Source organism: Heterodontus francisci, chromosome 8 (genome assembly GCF_036365525.1).
Source record: "Heterodontus francisci isolate sHetFra1 chromosome 8, sHetFra1.hap1, whole genome shotgun sequence".
In the NCBI taxonomy this organism is placed as follows: domain Eukaryota; kingdom Metazoa; phylum Chordata; class Chondrichthyes; order Heterodontiformes; family Heterodontidae; genus Heterodontus; species Heterodontus francisci.
Genome location: NC_090378.1, coordinates 19676769 through 19702212, shown reverse-complemented (window position 1 = coordinate 19702212; position 25444 = coordinate 19676769). Strand labels below are relative to the sequence as shown.

At 44.4% G+C, this 25444-nt stretch overlaps 1 protein-coding gene across 18 annotated transcripts in view; it reads right to left on the bottom strand.

The window, feature by feature from the left end:
* lrrc8c (leucine rich repeat containing 8 VRAC subunit C) overlaps positions 1-25444 on the bottom strand; it is a 63926-nt gene that overhangs the window by 18118 nt on the left and 20364 nt on the right. For 10 of the 18 annotated variants that reach the window (XR_010975476.1, XM_068036727.1, XM_068036729.1 and 7 more), the window contains 3 exons: positions 22025-22121; positions 20478-21582; positions 17736-17878 (listed from right to left, as the gene is read on the bottom strand). Coding sequence is in view for 16 of the 18 variants with exons in the window: in XM_068036727.1 (XP_067892828.1) it covers positions 17736-17878; positions 20478-20520 (186 nt within the window). In the remaining 2 variants the exon portion in view is untranslated. The other 8 variants (XM_068036737.1, XM_068036739.1, XM_068036735.1 and 5 more) reach the window with 8 other exon arrangements.

The window sequence follows — 25444 nt, the reverse complement described above, 5'->3', positions numbered from 1 at the left end:
GTCGTCAACATTGACTTCAGACCCCATGAAGTCTCATGGCATCAGGTCAAACAGAGGCAAGCAAACCTCCTTCAGATTACCACCTACCGTCTCTGCCCACCCACGTGGCTGATGAATCAGTGCCTCTCCATGTTGAACACCAATTGGAAGAAGCACTGAGGATAGCAAGGGCACAAAACGTACTCAGGGTGGGGGATATCAAAGTCCATCAGCAAGAATGGCTCAGTAGCCCACAGCTGGCTGAGTCATAAAGTACATAGCTACTAGACTGGGTCTGTGGCAGGCGGTGAGGGAACCAACAAGAGGGAAAAATGTACTTGACCTTATCCAAAACAATCTACCTGTCGCAGATGCATCTGTCCATGACAGTATTGGTAGGAATGACCACAGCACAGTCCTTGTGGAGATGAAGTCCCATCCTCACACTAAGGGTATCCACCATCATGTTGTGTGGCACTACCCACTGTGCTAAATGGGAACAGATCTAGCAACTCAAAAATGGGCATCCATGTGGGGCAGCAGCAGAATTGTATTCAACCACAATCTGTAACCTCATGGCCTGGCATATCCCCCCACTCTACCACTATCATCAAGCCGGGAACCAACCCTGGTTCAGTGCAGCCAGGAGCAGCACCAGGCATAACTAAAAATGAGGTGTCAACCTGGTGAAGTTACAACACAGGACTACTTGCTTGCCAAACAGCGGAAACAGCATGCAATAGACAGGGCTAAGCGGTCCCACAACCAACGGATCAGATCTAAGCTCTGCAGTCCTGCCACACCCAGTCGTGAATGACAGGAGGTGGCGGCTCCACAAAGATCCCCATCCTCAATGATGGGGGAGCCCAGCAGATCAGTGCAAAAGATAAGGCTGAAGCATTTGCAGCCATCTTCAGCCAGAAGTGCTGAGTGAATGATCCATCTCGGCCTCCTCCTGAAGTCCCCACCATCACAGATGCCAGCCTTCAGCCAATTCGATTCACTCCATGTAATATCAAGAAACAAGTGAAGGCACTGGATACTGCAAAGGCTATGGGCCCTGACAACATTCCGGCAATTGTACTGAAGACTTGTGCTCCAGAACAGGCCACGCCCCTAGCCAAGCTGTTCCAGTATAGCTACAACACTGGCATCTACCCGGCAATGTGGAAAATTGCCCAGGTATGTCCTGTACACAAAAAGCAGGACAAATCCAACCCGGCCAATTACCGCCCCATCAGTCTACTCTCGATCATCAGTAAAGTGATGGAAGGGATCGTCCACAGTGCTATCAAGAGGCACTTGCTCAGTATTAACATGCTCACTGATGCTCAGTTTTGGTTCTGCCAGGGCCACTCAGCTCCAGACCTCATTAGAGCCTTGGTCCAAACACGGATAAAAGAGCTGAACTCCAGAGATGAGGTGAGAGTGACTGCCCTTGACATCAAGGCAGCATTTAACAGAGTATGGCATCAAAGAGCCCTAGCAAAACTAAATTCAATGGAAATCAGGGGGCACACTCTCTACTAGTTGGAGTCATTCCTAGCACAAAGGAAGATGGTTGTGGTTGTTGGAGATCAATCATCTCAGCTCCAGGACATCACTGCAGGAGTTCCTCAGGGTAGTGTCCTAGGCCCAACCATCTTCAGCTGCTTCATCACTGACCTTCTTTCAATTATAAAAGGTCAGAAGTGGGGATGTTCACTGATGATTGTACAATGTTCAAAACCATTCGTGACTCCTCAGGTACTGAAGGAGTCTGTATAGAAATGGAGCAAGACCTGAACAATATCCAGGCTTGGGCTGATAAGTGGCAAGTAACATTCGTGCCACACAAGTGCCAGGCAATGACCATCTCCAACAGGAGAGAATCTAACCATCTCCCCCTGATGTTCAATGGCATTACAATTGCTGAATCCCCCACTATCAACATCCTAGGGGCTACCATTGACCAGAAAGTGAACTGGAACAGCTACATAAATGCTGTGGCTACAAGAGCAGGTCAAAGGCTTGGAATTCTGCGGTGAGAACTCACCTCTGTTTCTCCAATGTCTGTCCACCATCTACAAGGCACAAGTAAGGAGTGTGATGGAATACTTTCCACTTGCCTGGATGGGTGCAGTTCAAACAACACTCAAGAAGCTCGACACCATCTAGGACAAAGCAGCCCGCTTGATTGTCACCCCATTCACCACCTTAAACATTCACTCCCTCCACCACTGATGTACAGTGGCAGCAGTGTGTACCACATACGAGATGCACTGCAGCAACACACCAAGGCTCCTTCAATAGCACCTTCCAAACCTGCAACCTCTACCACCTAGAAGGACAAGGACAGCAGATGCATGGGAACAACACCACCTGCAAGTTCCCCTCCAAGCCACACACCATCCTGACTCGCAACTATATCACCGTTCCTTCAGTGTCGCTGGGTCAAAATCCTGGAACTCCCTTCCTAACAGCACTGTGGGTGTACCTACCCCACATGGACTGCAGCGGTTCAAGAAGGCAGCTCACCGCTACCTTCTCACAGGAAATTAGGGATGGACAATAAATGCTGGCCTAGCCAGTGACGCCCACATCCCCCGAATGAATAAAAACAAAATCCCACCATGGCAGCTGGTGGAATTTAAATTCAATTAAAAGCTAGTCTCAGTAATGGTGACCATGAAAGTACCATCAATTGTCGTAAAAACCATTTGCTTCACTAATGTCCTTTAGGAAGGAAATCTGCTGTCCTTACCTGGTCTGGCCTATATATGACTCCAGACTCACAGCAATGTGGGTGACTCTTAATTGCCCTCTGAATTCAGTTGTCAAGGGCAATTAGAGATGGGCAACAAATGCTGCCCTTGTCAGCAATACCCACATCCCATGAAACAAATAATAAAAAAAAATCTTTTCTACAATATGGCAACCACTCACTGTGCTCCAGCTGTAGTCTAAGCAAGGTTAGATGCAAGCTAAGCATAACTTCTCCATTTTTCAATTCTATCCCTCTAGAAATAAATCCTAGTTCTCACTGTGTTTTTTATGGCCTTATTTACCTCAGTCATTAATTTTAGTTATTTGTCTATTTATACTCCCAGATCCCGACAGTCCTCTACCCCATTTAGATTATTTTTCAAGTATGTGATCTCCTTACTTTCTTACCAAAATGCAATAAAGCACATACATCTGTGTTAAAATTCATTTGCTAATTACATAGAAACATAGAAAATAGGAGCAGGAGTAGGCCATTCGGCCCTGCTCCGCCATTCAAAAAAGATCATGGTTGATCATCTAATTCAGTACCTTGTTCCTGCTTTCTCCCCATATCCCTTGATCCCTTTGGCATTAAGAAATATATCTATCGCCTCCTTGATTATATTTGATGACTCGGCCTCCACTGTCTTCTGTGGTAGAGAATTCCACAGGTTCACCACCCTCTGAGGGAAGAAATTTCTCCTCATCTCGGTTCTACATGGCATACCCCGCATTCTGAGACTCCTGGTTCTGGACTCCCCAGCCATTACATACCTATCCTGGAGGTTTAATTACTTGGAGAACTCCTCCACTCTTCTTGCAAGAGACAGTACAGCCTCAGTTCCTTCCTGGAGTATCAGCCTAAAATATCTACTCAAACTTCTAGCAGTGGGATTTGAACCCAGAATCTCTTGATTCAGAAACAAGAGTGCCACCCACTGAGCTAAAGTTAACACCTATAATACAGCAGTGCATTTTTTTGTGTTTCAGCCTACTGAATAGTTCGGTGTTCATGGGAACATTTAAAATCTACCAAAGAATCACCTTTTGCATAAATATCCGCAGAACACCAATCAGCAAGCACATAAATAAATAGGTTTGTTTATTTTTCAGGGGCAAGTGTGAAAGTTAAGCATAGCACAACTTTTACAAAGGCCAAGTACAAGTGCCTGTGTCTTACACAGGTCACCTCCCAGGGTTGGCTGCCATTGTTGAGGATATTTCAACAATTCCTGCACAGACCACGAGATGGCAGTACATTCCCTCTCAATCCATGAGCATCTTTCTTCTTTTTTTTTCTTTTGGGCCTCCTTATCTCGAGAGACAATGGATACGCGCCTGGAGGTGGTCAGTGGTTTGTGAAGCAGCGCCTGGAGTGGCTATAAAGGCCAATTCTGGAGTGACAGGCTTTTCCACAGGTGCTGCAGAGAAATTTGTTTGTTGGGGCTGTTGCACAGTTGGCTCTCCCCTTGCGCCTCTGTCTTTTTTCCTGCCAACTACTAAGTCTCTTCGACTCGCCACATTTTAGCCCCATCTTTATGGCTGTCCGCCAGCTCTGGCGAACACTGGCAACTGACTCCCACGACTTGTGATCAATGTCACAGGATTTCATGTCGCGTTTGCAGACGTCTTTATAGCGGAGACATGGACGGCCGGTGGGTCTGATACCAGTGGTGAGCTCGCTGTACAATGTGTCTTTGGGGATCCTGCCATCTTCCATGCGGCTCACATGGCCAAGCACCGCTGACTCAGTAGTGTGTACAAGCTGGGGATGTTGGCCGCCTCGAGGACTTCTGTGTTGGAGATACGGTCCTGCCACCTGATGCCAAGTATTCTCCGGAGGCAGCGAAGATGGAATGAATTGAGACGTCGCTCTTGGCTGACATACGTTGTCCAGGCCTCGCTGCCATAGAGCAAGGTACTGAGGACACAGGCCTGATACACTCGGACTTTTGTGTTCCATGTCAGTGTGCCATTTTCCCACACTCTCTTGGTCAGTCTGGACATAGCAGTGGAAGCCTTTCCCATGCGCTTGTTGATTTCTGCATCTAGAGACAGGTTACTGGTGATAGTTTAGATTAGATTAGATTAGAGATACAGCACTGAAACAGGCCCTTCGGCCCACCGAGTCTGTGCCAAACATCAACCACCCATTTATACTAATCCTACACTAATCCCATATTCCTACCAAACATCCCCACCTGTCCCTATATTTCCCTACCACCTACCTACACTAGTGACAATTTATAATGGCCAATTTACCTATCAACCTGCAAGTCTTTTGGCTTGTGGGAGGAAACCGGAGCACCTGGAGAAAACCCACGCAGACACAGGGAGAACTTGCAAACTCCACACAGGCAGTACCCGGAATCGAACCCGGGTCCCTGGAGCTGTGAGGCTGCGGTGCTAACCACTGCGCCACTGTGCCACCCTAGCTTTGAGCCTAGGTAGGTGAACTCTTGAACCACTTCCAGAGCGTGGTCACCAATATTGATGGATGGAGCATTTCTGACATCCTGCCCCATGATGTTTGTTTTCTTGAGGCTGATGGTTAGGCCAAATTCATTGCAGGCAGCTGCAAACCTGTCGATGAGACTCTGCAGGCACTCTTCAGTGTGAGATGTTAAAGCAGCATCGTCAGCAAAGAGGAGTTCCCTGATGAGGACTTTCCGTACTTTGGACTTCGCTCTTAGACGGGCAAGGTTGAACAACCTGCCCCCTGATATTGTGTGGAGGAAAATTCCTTCTTCAGAGGACTTGAACGCATGTGAAAGCAGCAGGGAGAAGAAAATCCCAAAAAGTGTGGGTGCGAGAACACAACCCTGTTTCACGCCACTCAGGATAGGAAAGGGCTCAATCCATGAGCATCATTGTCACAGAATCGTTACAGTGCAGAAGGAGGCCATTCGGCCCATCGTGTCCACACTGACTCTCCAAAAGAGCAATTCCTTCAGTTCCATTCCCCTGTCTTCTCTCCGTAACCCTGCACATTCTTCCTTTTCATATAACTGTCTAATTCCCTTCTGAATGCTTCAATTGAACCTGCCTCCACCACGTTCTCAGGCAGCACATTCCAGACCTTAACCACTCGCTGCATAAAAAAGTTTTTCCTCATGTCACTTCTGCTCCTCTTACTAAATACTTTTCGTTCTCAATTCTTTCACGAGTGGGAACAGTTTCTCTCTATCTACTCTGTCCAGACCCCTCATGATTTTGAATATCTCTATCAAATCACCTTTTCTTCTCCAAGGAAAACAGCCCTAACTTCTCCACTCTATCTTCATAACTGAAATTCCTCATCCCTGAAACCATTCTCATGAATCTTTTCTGCACTCTCTCCAATGCCCTCATGTCTTTCCTAAAGTGCGGCGCCCAGAACTGGACGCAATCCTCCAGCTGAGGCCGAACTAGTGTCTTATTCAAGTTCAACATAACTTCCTTGCTCTTGTACTCGATGCCCCGATTAATAAAGCCCAGGATACTGTATGCTTTATTAACCGCTCTCTCAACCTGTCCTGCCACCTTCAATGACTTATGCACATATACACCTAAGTCCCTCTGCTCCTGCACCTCCTTTAGAATTGTACCCTTTATTTTATATTGTCTCTCCATGTTTTTCCTACTAAAATGAATCACTTTGCATTGAACTTCATCTGCCATCTGTCTGCCCATTCTACCAACTTTTCTATGTCCTTTTGGAGTTCTGCACTATTTACCTCACAGTCCACAATGCTTCCAAGTTTCATATCATCTGCAAACTTTGAAACTGTGCCCTGTACACCAAGGTCTTGGTCATTAATATATATCAGGAAAAGCAAGGGTCGCAGCACTGACCCCTGTGGAACTCCACTACAAACCTTCCTCCAGCCCAAAAGACATCCATTAACCACTAGTCCTTTTCCTGTCACTCAGCCAATTCCGTATCCATGTTGCTATCGTCCCTTTTATTCCATGAGCTACAAGTTTGCTCACAAGTCTGTTGTGTGGCACTGTATCAGACGCCTTTTGAAAGTCCATGTACATCACATCAACAGCATTGCCCTCATCAACCCTCTCTGCTCTGTTACCTCCTCAAAAAACTCCAGCAAGTTAGTTAAACATGATTTTCCCTGAAATGCTCCATGCTGGCTTTCCTTAATTAACTCACATTTGTCCATGTGACAATTGATTTTATCCCGAATTATTTTTTCTATAAGTTTTCCCACCACTGAAGTTAAACTGACTGGCCTGTAATTGCTGGGCTTATCTTTACACCCTTTTTTGAACAAGGGTGTAACGTTTGCAATTTGCCAGTCCTCTGGCACCACGCCCAAGTCTAAGGAAGACTGAAAAATTATGGGCCAGTTGTTCAAACTACTCAACTTGGAAAATCTTATTTAACTATGGAGTAGTGCTTGAATATTCAAATAACTTAATATCTTCATTTTTGTACTATTATTTACATGTGTCTGATATGTTTAATGGATTGTTATAGTTTCTATGAATCGAAATAGATTAGGAAGTTTTGATCTTATATGTGCTTACTATTTTTCACACCTCTCAATTAAAGAATATTACTTTACTGCACTTTGGTGGCACATATTTTAAAGTTTAAGCTGGGCTGCAGACACTACAGTGTTGCACATGTAGCTCTTGTTCTGGGTTGCTCAGTGCTGAAAATTCACTGCAGTTCACCACTTGACACACAAGTTGACACACAGTACATTGATGGCCATTTATGACCCACTCCAGAGCTTAAATTCCACGTACTTGCGGGCTTTAATTCATCAGCAATTCACAGAGAAATGACCTGCCGCAGTGACAAACTACAAACCCCTCATCAGTGGCCTTTGGGCCACGTAATCACTGGCAGATACCTTGAATCAAGACATAGCTCTGTAGCCTGATGATACACTACTCAAGCATCATATTAATGAATGGCGTGCAGAATTGAAGATTTTGGTTCAAGTCTCACTCCAAAGACTTGAACACAAAAGTCTAGGCTGATACCAGTGCAGTACTGAGTGACTGTTGCACGGCCAGAGGTGCTGTCTTTCAGGTGAGACAGTAAATTAAGGCCCCATCTGCTCTCTCAGGTGAATGTAAAAGATTCCAGGGCCCTCTTTTTCAAAAGAGCAGAGGACCTCTCCCCTGCCAATATTTATCCCTCAACCAACATGAAAAACAGAAGATCAGGTCATAACCTCATTGCTGATTGCGGGAGCTTGCTGTGTGTAAATTGGCTGCTAGGTTTCCCATATTACCACAGTGACTACACTTCAAAAGTACTTCATTGACAGTAGTAATACTTTGGGCATCGATTGTAAAGCTCTTTGGGATGTCCTGAGGTCTTGAAAGCTGCTATAAAAATGCAAGTTTTTCCTTGATTTGACGAATAATTTCATTATGAAACTGGAATATTTTTGCAGTCCTATCAATTTCATGGTCATGCAGCAAATCGCCTGTACCTCTTTGTATGTGGCTGACTTATATGAGCAAACTTAATCCTCTCAACCCCTTTTTGAGTTGATCTTTTCAGGCTATAAAATAAGCAAGGAAAAGGCAGAGACACTCCATCATTATGATATCATCTTCACTCAACAGAAACAAATCATACAAATGATAACACAAACAAGAAATGCTGGAAATACTCAGCAGGTCTGGCAGCATCTGTGGAGAGAAGCAGAGTTAACATTTCAGGTCAGTACACACATATATGTGTATATCATCTCAATGTATTAGATTAGAACTAAGTTATGGACTTGTGTTTAGAGCTATATTGTTCAAGGGCAGTACAGTGGTTAGCACCGCAGCCTCACAGCTCCAACAACCTGGGTTCAGTTCTGGGCACTACCTGTGTGGAGTTTGCAAGTTCTCCCTGTGACTGTGTGGGTTTCCGCCGGGTGCTCCGGTTTCCGCCCACAGCCAAAGACTTGCTGGTTGATAGGTAAATTGGCCATTGTAAATTGCCCCTTGGGTAGGTAGGTGGTAGGAGAATGGTGGGGATGTGGTAGGGAATACGGGATTAATGTAGGATTAGTATAAATGGGTGGTTGATGGTCAGCACAGACTCAGTGGGCCGAAGGGCCTGTTTCAGTGCTTTCTCTCCCTAAGACTTGCAGGTTGATAGGTAAATTGGTGATTGTAAATTGCCCCTAGTGTAGATAGGTGGTAGGAGAATGGTGGGGATGTGGTAGAGAATATGGGATTAATGTAGGATGAGTATAAATGGGTGGTTGTTGGTCGGTACAGACTCGGTGGGCCGAAGGGCCTGTTTCAGTGCTGTATCTCTAAATAAAAAATAAATACATTTGCAATGTATATTGGTATACTGTGGTGGGAGTCAGTGTTTATTGTAACAATAGCAGAAGTAGTGTTACTGTGAGACCAGATGCCCATTCTGTCTTTACTAAGACAGATTCAGTCAAAATAAGGGATAGAGTTGGTAGGTCCACGAAGGATGATAATGCAAATAAAGATATTCAGAGACCATTCAAGACGTGAATTAACAACAAACATTCCCCATTGTGTGACAATGACTTCGGCCATCAAGCTATCAGCAGAGACAATGAACAGAGGGTAGGATCATATCTGCTGTAATCTGATTGCTATAAACTAATCAAGAAGGGACAATGTACAGAAGGTGAGATTAAACCTGACCGATCAAAGGGTTAAGGTGGACTGTAACCTAATATGGAAGGAATTCTTGGAGGTGGCCATAAATAGCTGGGGCAACTTGGGGCACACCGATTCAAGAAGAAACCAACCTACAGTGAAAAGAACCCCTCAAGAAAGAAGATGCTGCCACAGCAGCTTGAAAGACAAGGACTAAGGATACTCTATATCCTGCAGGGATTAGTGCTTGGGCTGCAGCTGTTCACAATATACATCAATGATGTCGATGCAGGGTCCAAATGTAATATTTCCAAGTTCGCGGATGACACAAAACTAGGTGGGAATATGTGTTGTGAGGAAGATGCAAAGCAGCTTCAAGGGGATTTCGAAAGACTTAGTGAGTGGGCAAGAACGTGGCAGATGGAATATAATGTGGAAAAATGTGAGGTTATCCACTTTGCAGGAGGAATAGATGTGCAGAGTATTTCTCAAATGGTAAGAGATTAGAAAGTGTAGATCTACAAAGGGACCTGCGTGTCCTTGTCAATAAGTTACTGAAAGCTAACATGCAGGTGAAGCAAGCAATTAAGAAGGCTAATAGCATGTTACTCTTTATCGCAAGAGGATTTGAGTACAAGAGTAATGAAGTCTTGCTTCAATTGTATAGAACCTTGGTCAGACTGCATCTGGAGTACTGTGTGCAGTTTTGGTCCCCTTACCTTAGGAAGGATATTTTAGCCATAGAGAGAGTGCAACGAAGGTTCACCAGACTTGCTCCCGGGATGGCGGGACTGTCCAATGAAGAGAGATTGGGGAAACTGGGCCTGTATTCTCTAGAGTTTTGAAGAATGAGAGGTGATCTTATTGAAACCTACAAAATACTTAAAGGGATAGACAGGGTAGATGTAGGTTAGATGTTTCCCCTGGTTGGGGAGCCCAGAACCAGGGGACGCAATTTCAAAATAAGGGGGAAGCCACTTAGGACAGAGATGAGGAGAAATTTCTTTACTCAGAGGGTTGTGAATCTTTGGAATTCTCTACTCCAGAAGGCTATGGAAGCTCAGTCATTGAGTATGTTTAAAGTAGAGATTGACAGATTTCTAAATACCAATGACATAAAGGGATATGAGGATAGTGTGGGAAAAAGGCATTGAAGTGGATGATCAGCCATGATCGTATTGAATGGCGGAGCAGGCTTGATGGGCTGAATGGACCTACTCCTGCTCCTATGTTCCTATAACTACTGCCGTTGGTTAAGTATTGCTTGTATATTCTTGCTGTACTTAATAAACTCTCTGTCTTGATGAAGAAGCCTGAATTTGTACCATGTGGGTCAAAAGCTAGTCAACATCCCACCTAAACACACAAAAATCTTACAATATTAAGGAAATGAAGTTATAATTGTCTTCAGACACTGTGGATGAGTAACATAGAAACATAGAAATTAGGTGCAAGAGTAGGCCATTTGGCCCTTCGAGCCTGCTCCGCCATTCATTATGATCATGGCTGATCATCCAACTCTGTAACCTGTTCCTGCTTTCGCCCCATATCCTTTGATCCCTTTAAACCCAAGAACTATATCTAACTCCTTCTTGAAAACATACAATATTTTGGCCTCAACTGCTTTCTGTGGTAGCAAATTCCACAGGCTCACCACTCTCTGGGTGAAGAAATTTCTCCTCATCTCAGTCCTGAAAGGTTTATCCCGTATCCTTAGACCATGACCCCTGGTTCTGGACTCCCCACCATCGGGAACATCCTTCCTGCAACTACCCTGTCTAGTCCTGTTAGAATTTTATAGGTTTCTATGAGATCCCCTCTCACTCTTCTGAACTCCAGTGAATATAATCCTAACCGACTCAATCTCTCCTCATATGTCAGTCCCGCCATCCCAGGAATCAGTCTGGTAAACCTTCCCTGCACTCCCTCTATAGCAAGAACATCCTTCCTCAGATAAGGAGACCAAAACTGCACACAATATTCCAGGTGTGCCCTCACCAAGGCCCTGTATAACTGCAGCAAGACATCCCTGCTCCTGTACTCGAATCCTCTCGCTATGAACGCCAAAATGCCATTTGCCTTTTTTACCGCCTGTTGGACCTGCATTCTTACCTTCAGCGATTGGTGTACGAGAACACCCAAGTCTTGCTGCATATTCCCTCTCTCAGTTTATAGCCGTGTAGATAATAATTTGCCTTCCTATTTTTGCTACCAAAGTGGATAACCTCACTTTTATCCACATTATACTGCATCTGCCATGCATTAGCCCACTCACTCAACTTGTCCAAATCACCCTGAAGCCTCTCTTCATCCTCCTCACAACTCACCCTCCCACCCAGTTTTGTGTCATCTGCAAATTTGAAGATAATACATTTAGTTCCCTCATCTAAATCATTAATATATATTGTGAATAGCTGGGGTCCTAGCACTGATTCCTGCAGTACCCCACTAGTCACTGTCTGCCATTCGGAAAAAGACCCATTTATCCCTACTCTTTGTTTCCTGTCTGCCAACCAATTTTCTATCCATCGCAATACATTACCCCAATCCCATGCGCTTTAAATTTACACGCGAATCTCTTATGTGGGACTTTGTCAAAAGCCTTCTGAAAGTCCAAATAAACCACATCCACTGGCTCCCCTCATCAACTCTACCAGTTACGTCCTCGAAGAATTCTAGTAGATGTGTCAAGCATGATTTCCCTTTCGTAAATCCATGCTGACTATGTCTGATTCTACCACTGTTCTCTAAGTGCTCTGCTATAAACTCTTTGATAATGGACTCTAGAATTTTCCCCACTACTGACGTCAGGCTGACTGGTCTATAACTCCCTGCTTTCTTCCTACCTCCCTTTTTAAATAGTGGGGTTACATTAGCCCACTACAGTAACAGTAAATCCTTTTCCTTTATTGCAGTGTTGAACACCACTGATTCCATCTTTGTAGTGAAGAATGGTCACGTTTAAGATGAAGACTATTTCCTTCAAAGATTGTTACCATGCTTTTCTTAGAAAAATGTTTTCTTTTAAAAATCTATTGGCCTTTTAGCATTTATCTGAATGACTAATACCTCACGCTAAACTCTCTTACTGGCAGCTGCAGCTTTGGAGGACTTAACTTCTCCCCCTTCCCTCTGCACGCAACTGTTTTTACTTTGGAGACTACTGCAGTTCATGTTACCAGCAATGGTGCCTCCAAGTGTTTGGAGAGGACCATCGAACAATAAATGTGCACATCTCTAATATCTGAGGACTTTCAGCAGGCGAGCACAGAACACACATCGGATAGGAGCATGTTTTCACCGACTATGAGTCAGAAAGGTGCCTTCTGGACACTGGAACTTTTTACCAGCAAGGTTAATCAAAAATGTTAAGAATCATAGTAAGTTTATGGCACAGACACATCGTGTCTGCGCCGGCCAAACGAAAAAGAGCCACCCACATTGCAGCATTTGGTCCATAGCCCTGCAGGTTATGACAGATTAAGTACTTAGAAGCAATTCCATCTTTCATCTCGCCATGTTAAATCAGTCCCTACTGTTTGCCATGTGCTGGGAGATAAAATCCTTAAGAATGATAGAGGGGTTGGATCATCAAGATATCAATTAAATTGAACACCAGGATTGAAATGTCTCCTCTTTGGTGCTCAAGGCAGCTAAATGCTTGCTTGGGTTAAGCTTCGCACTGGGTGTATTAAATGAAAACCATCCTGGCTGATGGCCAAGGGTATTTGCCAGCCTTTTCAATATGACTCCTGGGATTTTCCCATTGTCTCAAAGCCACAATAACAGCGTCAAGACCAAAACACTTCTCCTTGAGAAGAGTTCATATTATCAAGGCCTTCGGCCAAATGTCATGTAAATGTGGAGTCAAAAAGTGCCACAAGGTATGTTATAAACTAATTAGATTCTTCTCAGGCAATAAAGGGAAATCCAAGATGCTACAATAGTGCAGGGCCTATTTTTTTTTATTTTATTGAGGTGAGGAGGAGTCAGATAAAGCTTCTCAAAGGCCGGAAGATTTTAGATGCTTCTAGTTCCTATGATCCCCTCTGCTATGCTGTCATTGTCAAGCTACACCAGCAGCCATATTTTTTTAAAATTCATTCATGGGATGTGGGCGATGCTGGCCAGGCCAGCATTTATTGCCCATCCCTAATTGCCCTCGAGAAGGTGGTGGTGAGCTGCCTTCTTGAATCGCTGCAGTCCATTTGCGGTAGGTACACCCACAGTGCTGTTTGGGAGGGAGTTCCAGGATTTTGACCCAGCGACAGTGAAGGAACAGCGATACAGTTCCAAGTCAGGATGGTGTGTGACTTGGAGGCGAAATTGCAGGTGGTAGTCTTCCCATGTATTTGCTGCCCTTGTCCTTCTAGGTGGTAGAGGTCGTGGGTTTGGAAGGTGCTGTCTAAGGAGCCTTGGTGCATTGCTGCAGTGCATCTTGTAGATGGTACACACTGCTGCCACTGTGCGTCGGTGGTGGAGGGAGTGAATGTTTGTAGATCGGGTGCCCATCAAGCGGGCTGCTTTGTCCTGGATGGTGTCGCTTCCTAAGTGTTGTTGGAGCTGCACCCATCCAGGCAAGTGGAGAGTATTCCAGCACACTCCTGACTTGTGCCTTGTGGATGGTGGACAGGCTTTGGGGAGTCAGGAGGTGAGTTACTCGCCTCAGGATTCCTAGCCTCTCACCTGCTCTTGTAGCCACGGTATTTATATGGCTAGTCCAGTTCAGTTTCTGGTCAATGGTAGCCCCTAGGATGTTGATAGTGGGGGAATCAGCGATGGTAATGCTGTTGAATGTCAAGGGGAGATGGTTAGATTCTCTCTTGTTGGAGATGGTCATTGCCTGGCACTTGTGTGGCGCGAATTTTACTTGCCTCTTATCAGCCCAAGCCTGGATATTGTCCAGGTCTTGCTGCATTTCTACACGGACTGCTTCAGTATCCGAGGAGTCACGAATGGTGCTGAACATTGTGCAATCATCCGCGAACATCCCTACTTCTGACCTTATGATTGAAGGAAGGTCATTGATGAAGCAGCTGAAGATGGTTGGGCCCAGTACACTACCCTGAGGAACTCCTGCAGTGATGCCCTGGAGCTGAGATGATTTACCTCCAACAACCACAACCATCTTCCTTTGCGCTAGGTATGACTCCAGCCAGCAGAGAGTTTTTCCCCTGATTCCCATTGACCTCAGTTTTGCTCGGGCTCCTTGATGCCATACTCAGTCAAATGCTGCCTTGATGTTAAGGGCAGTCACTCTCACCTCACCTTTTGAGTTCAGCCCTTTTGTCCATGTTTGAACCAAGGCTGTAATGAGGTCAGAAGCTGAGTGGCCCTGGCGGAACGCAAACTAAGCGTCACTGAGCAGGTTATTGCTAAGCAAGTGCCGCTTGATGGCACTGTTGATGACACCTTCAATCACTTTACTGATGATAGAGAGTAGACTGATGGGGCGGTAATTGACCGGGTTGGATTTGTCCTGCTTTTTGTGTACAGGGCATACCTGGGCAATTTTCCACATAGCCGGGTAGATGCCAGTGTTGTAGCTGTACTGGAACAGCTTGGCTAGGGGCTCAGCAAGTTCTGGAGCACAGGTTGTCAGTACTATTGCCAGAATATTGTCAGGGCCCATAGCTTTTGCAGTATCCAGTGCCTTCAGTCGTTTTTTGATATCACACGGAGTGAATCGAATTGGCTGAAGTCTGGCATCTGTGATGCTGGGGACTTCAGGAGGAGGCCGAGATGGATTATCAACTCGGCACTTCTGGCTGAAGATTGTTACAAATGCTTCAGCCTTATCTTTCGCACTGATGTGCTGGGCTCCCTGATGTGTTTACTTGTCCACCACCATTCATGGCTGGATGTGGCAGGACTGCAGAACTTAGATCTGAACCGTTGATTGTGGGATCGCTTAGCTTTGTCTATCGCATGCTGCTTACGCAGTTTGGCACACAGATAGTCCTGGGTTGTAGCTTCACCAGGTTGACACCTCATTTTGAGGCATGCCTGGTGCTGCTCCTGGCATGCCCTCCTGCACTCGTCATTGAACCAGAGTTGGTCTCCTGGCTTGATGGTAATGGTAGAGTGGGGGATATGCCGGGTCATGACGTTACAGATTGTGGTTGAGTACAATTCTGCTGCTGCTGATGGCCCACCGCGCCTCATGGATGCCCAGTTTTGCACTGCTAGGTCTGTTCGAAATCTATCCCATTTAGCACGGTGATAGTGCCACACAACACGATGGATGGTATCCTCAATGTGAAGGCGGGACTTCGTCTCCACAAGGACTGTGCAGTGGTCACTCATACCAATACAGTCATGGACAGAAGCATCTGCAGCAGGCGGATTGGTGAGGACGAGGCCAAGTATATTTTTCCCTCGTGTTGGTTCCCCCACCACCTGCCGCAGACCCAGTCTAGCAGCTATGTCCTTTAGGACTCGGCCAGTTCGGTCAGTAGTGGTGCTACCGAGCCACTCTTGGTGATGGACATTGAAGTTCCCCACCCAGAGTACATTTTGTGCCCTTGCCACTCTCAGTGCTTCCTCCAAGTGCTGTTCAACATGGAGGAGTACTGAGTCATCAGCTGAGGGAGGGCGGTAGGTGGTAATCAGCAGGAGGTTACCTTGCCCATGTTTGACCTGATGCCATGAGACTTCATGGGGTCCAGAGTCGATGTTGAGGACTCCCAGGGCAACTCCCTCCCCACTGTATACCACTGTGCCACCACCTCTGGTGGGTCTGTCCTGCCAGTGGGACAGGATATATCCAGGGATATTGATTGCAGTGTCTGTAAGGTATGCTTCTGTGAGTATGACTATGTCAGGCTGTTGCTTGACTAGTCTGTGGGACAGCTCTCCCAACTTTGGCATAAGCCCCCAGATGTTAGTCAGGAGGACTTTGCAGGGTCGACAGGGCTGGGTTTGCCGTTGTTGTTTCCGGTGCCTAGGTCGATCCAGATGGTCCGTCCAGTTTCATTCCTTTTTCCTAACTTCGTAGCGGTTAGGTACAACTGAGTGGCTTGCTAGGCCATTTCAGAGGGCATGTAAGAGTTAACCACATTGCTGTGGGTCTGGAGTCACATGTAGGCCAGACCAGGTAAGGACAGCAGATTTCCTTCCCTAAAGGACTTTCGTGAACCAGATGGGTTTTTACAACAATCGACAATGGTTTCATGGCCATCATTCGACTAGCTTTTAATTCCAGATTTATTAATTAAATTCAAATTCCACCTTCTGCTGTGGTGGGATTCGAACCCATGTCCCCAGAGAAATACCCTGGGTCTCTAGGTTACTAGTCCAGTGATAATACCACTACGCCACCGCCTACCCAACTTCTCCAGTATTGCTGGTATCTGTGCTACTATCGGAATTAGATGACATAGAATCATAAAATGGTTACAGTATAGAAGGCCATTCAGCCCGTTGCATCCATGCCAGCTCTCTGCAAGAGCAACTCACCCAGTGCCTCTCCCCCACCTTCTCCCCGTAGCCCTGCACATTCTTCCTTTTCAAATAACAATCCAATTCCCTCTTGAATGCCTCGATTGAACCTGCCTCCACCACACTCTCAGGCTGTGCATTCCAGATCCTAACCACTCATGCCTGAAAAAGTTTTTCATCATTGTCACCATTGCTTCTTTTGCCAATTACCTTAAAACTGTGCCCCCTTGTTCTAAATCCTTCCACCAATGGGAACAGTTTTTCCCTATCTACTCTGTCCAGACCCCTCAATTTGTAATAGAAGCACCACCGAAGTTAAACTGACTGGCCTGTAGATGCTGGGTTTATCTTCACACCCTTTTTTGAACAAGGGAGTAAAATTTTAGGTTCTCCAGTTCTCTGGCACCACCCCTGAGTCGAAAGAAGACTGAAAAATTGTGGCCAGTGCCTCCGAAACTTCATGTGTCGATTTTTGCTTTGAACATTGTTCAAGCGTAGGCAGCAGGAACTGGGAGGAGTCAGTGTGGGACCCAATCCATTTTCCCTCATTATTATGTACTTGGCCAGTTGCTGGCAGGAAATGCGTTCCCCCAATATTGCGGCAGCCAAATGTGATGGGCCCAGAGCAGCGTCTTAAAGGGAGAGCTTTAACTGTTGGGAAGAACTTGTAGTAGCAAATACATTCAATTTAGAACCCTTTAAGGCTCAATACACACCTCGCAACTGCCAGGAAAAGGTCTGCCAAATCTCCATCCAGTTCTCCCTCCCTCATTGAGTTTCCCTTTAACTTTTGCTGGAAATGACTGCCTCCTGACTTGTGTGGCAATTAGGCAGGTCCAGTAATTTGGTCTGGTCCATTACCTGTCACTTTATTTTTGACCTGTTAACAAACAGGGAGATGGCGACACGAAAAATGGCCCCTGGTTTGTGAAACTCAAACAAATAGGTGATTAACTCCAGGGTCTTCATACACATACCTGTAATGTGCATCCAAACACACCAATCATCAACATAGCGATGGCGATGTAGTCGGTAAAAACATCCCACCACGGTTTCAGTACTCTAAATGCAGGCTGATGGTCAGTAAACTGCTTAAACTCTGTGACTGGAATCATAGTTCCTGTTAAAATAAGATAATTTTCTTGTTAAAACACTGAAAATCTGTATAATCATAAGAGAATCCATACTTGTTAGTTGTTAAGTGAAAGTCTTACAACCGCAAGCAACCACACTTAATCATTGAGTTGAAAGCTAGTTGTGTTGTTCAGTACTAAGAGTGCTGTCTGGAAGATGCCCGTCTCATTTATACTCGGACGGTTGCTCTTTGTCATCTGGAAATTTCATCTACAGTACGATACTGCTGTCTCATCCCATACCGACTATCTGCCATGTAAAATGTATTCTAGTGTAAAAACCAGTCCCTCCACCTCTTCAGCTGAAGTTTTAATATGTGACCAGCTGCTAAAAATGATTTCAGCAGGTTATAATTTGGTACAGACAGGGTTAAAGTGAAAGTTAATGCTTTACAACAGTAACTACACTTCAAAAGTACTTGATTGATTGTGAAGTGATTCCCAGTGTGAGTAGGATGTAAAAGGTATTATATCAAAGCAAGTTCTTTCTTTAATCTTGGAAAGTTGCAATTTGAGAATTTCACAGTTTACCGGCACTGGTTCATCAAAAGTAACCCCACTTTAATTTATTTTTTTTTGCGTGTTATGGTAAAATAAACAACCAACTTAGTTTCTACATGGGCAAACTGATTTTAATTTATGCTTCTTTTGCTGCTTGGATTAAACTAACAGTTAAAAGGAGATCTTTAATTAAAATTCAATTGTGGTAACCTTATCGAGGTTTGACAAAGGTGAGGATGCGGCTTCTCTGAAGCCTGAGTCTGCTGCTGTGTGACATTTCTCCATTTCCCTCACTAGCCATCCTGGGGCTCTCTGAATATGCTTACCAACTTCATACAATTCGTTCCACATCAGTGGTTTGTTTATGGTGTGTCTAAACCAAATAAGAAATGGATCAAAACTGCCCAGACTAATTTCATGTAGGATCCTTACAGCCAGCAGACAGAGCAAGCATTAGTTATTAGTTTGTCTATAAGCCAGGTCTCGGGGATTAAAGACTCCTGTCGAACTCACTACACTACACAATTCCTCTTTTACTCTCCATTCTGGAACTTAATGCTTCATCTTTTTTGACAGAGAACAGGATATTATTTTCTATATTTGTTTATTCGTGTTGCTTTTTAGATTTCTGATTTTCCCATCTCTCTCTGCCAGTTGGCTCCCATTCTGTACATCTACTCAATGGTACAACTTATTTCAAATTGACTGCCAATGCTGAAAGCAGTAAAACAGATGAGGCAAATCAGAAGCAATGACTAGATGGTGTTAAGTATAGATTTTGAAAGCCTGAAGGATGTAAGAAGGAGGAAGGACTGAACATGGCAATTGAACTGTAGGATGTAGGGAAGAGGAATAGCATTTAGGATGGCATACGTGCAGCTTAAAAGAACCAAAAATGAAAGTTGGTGGCAGCATTTTCCTGTAGCAATGATACAAGAGAAGAAGGTTGTGGTGAGCTTTTTCTTGTATCTTACCTAGGTTTATAAGAAAGATATTGGGAGGGTCTCTTCTGACATAAAAACAGCAGATACCTCTTGGATGATGGGCTCAATGGACAGACTGGAATTAATGATGATACATTTGACAAAAAAGAAGAAAACAAACATCTTGGAAGCAGCTTTAATAACGGGAAAAATCTAAGAGTTCCAACTGTGGTCTAAGGAGATAGTACGGCAATAGATGAAGAACTGATGGAGCCATCAGAATCAGAGCTAGTAGCTGCTGGTTAGTCTTAAGAGACTCGAAGACCCTGTGCCTTAGGAGGATTCAAAAGAAAGAAGATTTTCATTTTTTTTTTAGAGATACAGCACTGAAACAGGCCCTTCGGCCCACTGAGTTTGTGCCACTCATTTATACTAATCCTACATTAACCCCATATTCCCCTGCTACCTACCTGCACTAGGGGCAATTTACAATGGCCAATTTACCTATCAACCTGCAAGTCTTTGGCTGTGGGAGGAAACTGGAGCACCCGGCGGAAACCCACGCGGTCACAGGGAGAATTTGCAAACTCCACACAGGCAGTACCCAGAATTGAACCCGGGTTGCTGCAGCTGTGAGGCTGTGGTGCTAACAACTGCGCCACTGTGCCGCCCTCATTGTCCCATTACAGGTCATGGAGTAGCTATACTGATTCAGCCAATGCACTGAGAGAAACAGAATTTATAAGCATGTGACAGCATGAGTTCTGAAGGAAGCTGATGCATTGTAGAATTGAATCATCAGCAGACGAGCAGACTGAGTTGGATGTTGAGTGGAGGAGATCATTGACATGAGGAAGGAGCAGAGTGGCAGAGAAACCCCTGAAATATGAACCAGGTTTCCATCAAATACAGCACAGATGGAGTAATATCAGAGGAAATTAGATAACTATGAACATTGGTGAGAGACTATTCAATGGTAATTTGTTCAGCGGTGCATGGTGCCCGACCCCGTCAGATACTTTACAAATGTCCAAGGGAAAAACAGATGATTCATGGACATAATTAAGAGCAGCTTTCCATAGGTGTGTAACATTGTTAACAAGATCATAAGTAGGAAGTCCAAGACATAACTCATACTGATGATTATGAAATAGACCAGAACCTTCAAGGTGATGAATAACTGGAGAGTTAGCAGCAGCTTCCATAGAAAGTACCAGTGTAAGGGTGGTATGTAATAATGATAAGCTAAGAAGGACTGTTGTTCTCAGTGAGCACCTGCAAAATTCCAAGCAGAAGACCAGGTGGACTGAAGATGAGAGATTGTGTTCAGGAGCACACTTCTTGAGTATATGGGAACATTCCTTTCAGGACCAGAGCTCTTTTTGGAAGCCAGAGCGCGAATTATCTGGAGGGAGCTGGCAGGGTCAAATTCTGATATTGTTCATATCGGTAGAGAAGGGAACGATGGAAGGACGTTCTTTACCAAGAGCATCGTTATTAGAGTTGCAGGAGAAAGGCGAACCTCATTCACGAGAACCGGTACATGGCTTGTGTCGGTGCGGCATGGTGCATTAATCCACCAACACGATACCTGGCTTTGGATTATTTAACTCCATTTTTGTAGCTCACTTTCCTGAATGTGATGTCTCATGCTGGAATATGCTTCAAACAGTGTTGGTAGTCTCTTGAGAACTGTGATCCTGGACAATGTGTGTCAGAAGGATATTTGAGTCTAGTGAGCACTATAGCCAAAGCTGAGGCTGTACTCACCCTCCAACCAAAGGACACATAAACATGCACACTCCAGGCATCACTGAATTATAGTCAGAAACAGGGATCCAGGAAAGTTTTATCATCTTCCTATTGTTCAAGAACACAGATTATTGAACCTCTTGTTCCACCCCAACAACCCAACACCCCCAGAACCCCATCAAGGCTGAATTTAGCAAACTTAGCACAGACCAGATTCCTCTGGGATGTTCTTAGTCTGCTATTCTCAGCATCATACACCCCACATTTATCCCACTGTTGGCAGAACAAAGCAGTAATAGCTTTTCCTCAGTGGTTTTTGTTCCCACCACTTCCACTCATAAACATTCCTGATTAAAGGTCAAGGAATTTCAGTATTTGTGTTTTGCAGACATCAAATCAGAGTGCTGTTCCTCCCTTTTAAAAGATCTCAGGAATTGTAGCATGCACAACGAAACAGAGGCACAAGTACGCACGTGGGACCGACATCTAGCGATTAGGAGCAAATGGTTTCCAATCTGCCAAAAAGAAAATAAATAAAATAAATGCTTGAACTATTAGTTAATTTGGATTCAGAAAATGTATCCAAGGAAAAGTCTTAATTGGAAACTTGTCAGTTTAGGCACAAGGCATAACTGATTCAGCATTTTTTTTTTGAATACTAAGTCAGTCGGAGGAAATTACTTTCCATTTCAGGCAGCCAGTGTCAGCATAAAACATTCCCAAAACCAAGCATGAGATGGTTGGGTGCAGAGTAAAGCTTCCTCTACTGTGGTTTGAGGCTGTTGGAACTTATTTCATAAAGTGTGCCTGAAGTTGGCTTTCATCCAGCCTGGGCTTTATTTGAACTCTAACCCCTGTGGAGAAAGGCAAGTTCATAAACAACAGCACCAACAAGCCTCTCTCCAGACTCCAGCCTTACTAACCCCAGTCTGTATACTATATATGTTTTACACTTACCTACAGAGGAAGTATTGCTTCTTGCAACAGAGGCCACAAAGAGATGATGTTTAATTCTATAAATCTGCTTTTTCTAGCTCTCTAGACTTATCAAAACCTGCAAAACACAAAAGGGCAAACTTCTTGTAAAGCTGCTGGAGCAATGGAAAAATAAACAGTGCAATAAAAATCTAACTCACATTTTAACAGACCTCTTCTTGGCTCAAATATAGTTCAGACCGAAAAGCATTTCATAAACGCAGCTGATGCTCAGAATAGTTCTGATCTGATCTAATTTTTGCACAATCATACATAATCATAGAATAACGCAGCATGGGAAGGAGGCCATTTGGCCCACTGCACCTGTGTCGGCTCTTTCAAAGGGCTATCAAATTAGCCCCACTTCCCTCCGCTTTCCCCAAAGCCTGGCAATTTTTTCAAGTTTAAATCCAATTCTTTTTTGAAAGTTCTTATTCAATTTGTTTCCACCACCCTTTTAGGTGCTGCATTCCGGATCAAAGCAACTAGTTATGTCATTTTTCCCCCCTTATGTTGCCTCTAGTTCTTTTGCTAATTGTTCATGAGTTTGAACATCTCAATCCAATCTCCCATTAACCTTCTCTGCTGTAAGGAGAACAATCCCAGCTTCTCTATTCTCTCTACCTAACTGAAGTCTTTCATCCCTCGTACCATTCTAGTCAATCACCTTTTCACCCTCTTTAAGACCTTGACATCCTTGCTAAAGTGTGGTGCCCAGAATTGGCTCCAATGCTCCAGCTTGAGCCTAACTGGTTCGTTATAAAGGTTTAGCATAACTTCTTTGCTTGTGTACTCAGTTCCTCTATTAATAAAACCAAGGATCCCACAGCTTTTCATAACAGCTTTCTCAATTTGTCCAGCCACCTTCAAAGACTTGTGTATACTCCCAGGTCTCTCTGTCCCTGCACCCCCTTTGTAATTGCACCATTTAGTTTTTATGGCCTCTCCTCATTCTTCCTACCAAATTGAATCACTTAGCACTTGTCTGCATTAAATTGCATTTGCCATGGATCTGCCCACTTCACCAGTCTGCTTGTGTCCTCCTGAAGTCTTTTTTTTTTAGGAAGTCACCTACAAACTTATATACCTAAGTCCAGGTCATTATATATCAAAGGAACTGTGGTCCCAATACTGACCGCTAGGGATCACACTGTCAACTTTCCTTCAGTCTGTAAAACAGCCGTTCACCACTACTCTCTGCTTTCTGTCCTGCAGCCAATGTTGTATCCATGCTGCCACTGTTCCTTTAATCCCAGTGGCTTTAATTTTCCTAACATGTATATTATGTGGGACTTTGTCGAACGTCTTTTGAAAATCCATACACACGAAATCAACTGCACTACCTTTATCAACTCTCTCCATCACTTCATCAAAGAACTCAAATCATGTTAGTCAAACACAATTTGCCTCTAGCAAATGCATGCTGGCATTCAATTATTAACTCAATCTGTGCTTATACAAAGTAAAATAGTAACATAGGGCAGGATTTTCCTGCAGGCTTTGGGACAAAATGGGGGTCCTGAGCCTGCACTTGCCAGCAGCCAGACCTATTTTCCCAGAGGCAGCCTTCCGATTGGCTGACTCCGCACTAGCCATCCTATTAAGGATGGTGGGTGGGCTCCCGATGCTGCCGGCAGCTCTAGAGTCTTGACAGCCCCAGTGGGAGAGTTGAGCGCTGCTGAGGCAGGTCAGAGATTGAGAGTGCCTTAACATGGTGTAAAAATAATGAAATATTTTAGAGGGGAAAGGTGGCAGGCCCTGCAGATCGGAGAGGAAACCCCTCCAGTTGGTTAGTTGGAGCTGGTGTGGCAGCCTTTCCTGACCGCTGCCTCCTCCAGCATTTTTAGTTTTTAGCCCAGAATCCGCATCATTAACAGGAACTCTTTGCTATTGTGTTACTGTAGCTCAGTTGATAATGCACTTGCCTCTGAGTTAGAAGGTTTTGGATTCAAGTTCTACTCTAGGGCTTGAGTATAAAAATCCAGGCTGATATTCCAATGCAGTACTGAGGGAGTGCTGTGCTGTTGGAGATGCCTTTGTTCAGATGTGATATTAAACTGTGGTCCTCTCAGGTGAAAGATCCCATGACACTATTTTGAAGAAGAGGAGGGGAGTTATCCCCAGTGTCCAGGCCAATATTTATCCCTCAATTAACAACACAAAAAAAAATTATTTGGTCATTATCACACTGCTGGTTCTGGGAGCTTGCTATGCACATACTGGCTGCCGCTTTTTATACATTACGACAGTGACTACACTTCAAAAGTACTTCATTGGCTGTATAGTGCTTTAGGATGTCTGGTGGTCATGAAAGGCACCATATAAATGCAAGACTTTCTTTCTTTATCCCACTGATAATCTATTTCATGACTATCACCCTTTGCTAGAATAAGTTGCCAATTTCTGATTTTCTTCCCTTTTGCTTTCAAATATTTAGGCAAACCAAGTTAGACTAGCAATGAGTGTTGATAATGTACACAGTGCCCTGGTGTGAGGAACAAGGGAATAGTGGGATTCTTCTTGTATTCATTTTTAATCTCAATCACGCTGTCACGCAAAGATGTTGAGAAGGGGAAGTAAAATTAGAACAGTAATATCAGAGACCTGGGGGTGAGTTATCTGCCCTCCCTGTTGGCTGCACAGGGTATGAAGCTTGACATGAACTGTTTAGGAAAGAATATTTTTTCTTTGAACTCAGCGCAGTGTCTGCTGACGTACAGGAACCAGTCACAATGCTCAAGAGTCTCCAAACTAAAGTACTAAGGAGTTGCCTCGCACCATCACCCCAACACTCTTACCCTCCTCCACAGTACCACAAACCTTTCCTTATGGTCCTTTTCCTGCTCCCCTTTTCCCTGGCTTTGCACCTGCTTAAAAGCTGCTCATCTCTAACATCTTCCACATTTGATGAAAGGTCATTGACCTGAAACATTAACTCTCATTTCCCTCTCCACAATGCTGCCTGACCCGGGGAGCAGTTTCTGTTTTTATTTCACAAGTCCAGCATCTGCAATACTTACTTATGCCCAGAGAGCGAAAGAGTAAGATTCAGATTTGACAGCAGCTCTCTTATACAGCTGACTTAATTAATTCTTGATACAACTCAAGGCTAGCCTTCCTTTGCATTAGAAACTCATCATGGACGCATCACAGGTAGGCCTAATCCTGTCCTTACCTGACATGTATACTTTCCAAAAAGGCAACTCAGTATTGATCAGGAGTGGAAACCTGGTTAATTTAATTTCCCCTCTATCCGTAGCTAAGGACATTGAAGCTAAATAGAGTTCCTATCATTTCCCAGGCCAGCAATTGAACCTGGGTTGTTGATTGATGCACATGGACTAGCACTACAATACATAAGTGTCTTTACCCATTGAGCTAACCAGATGGTGTCCTTTTGCC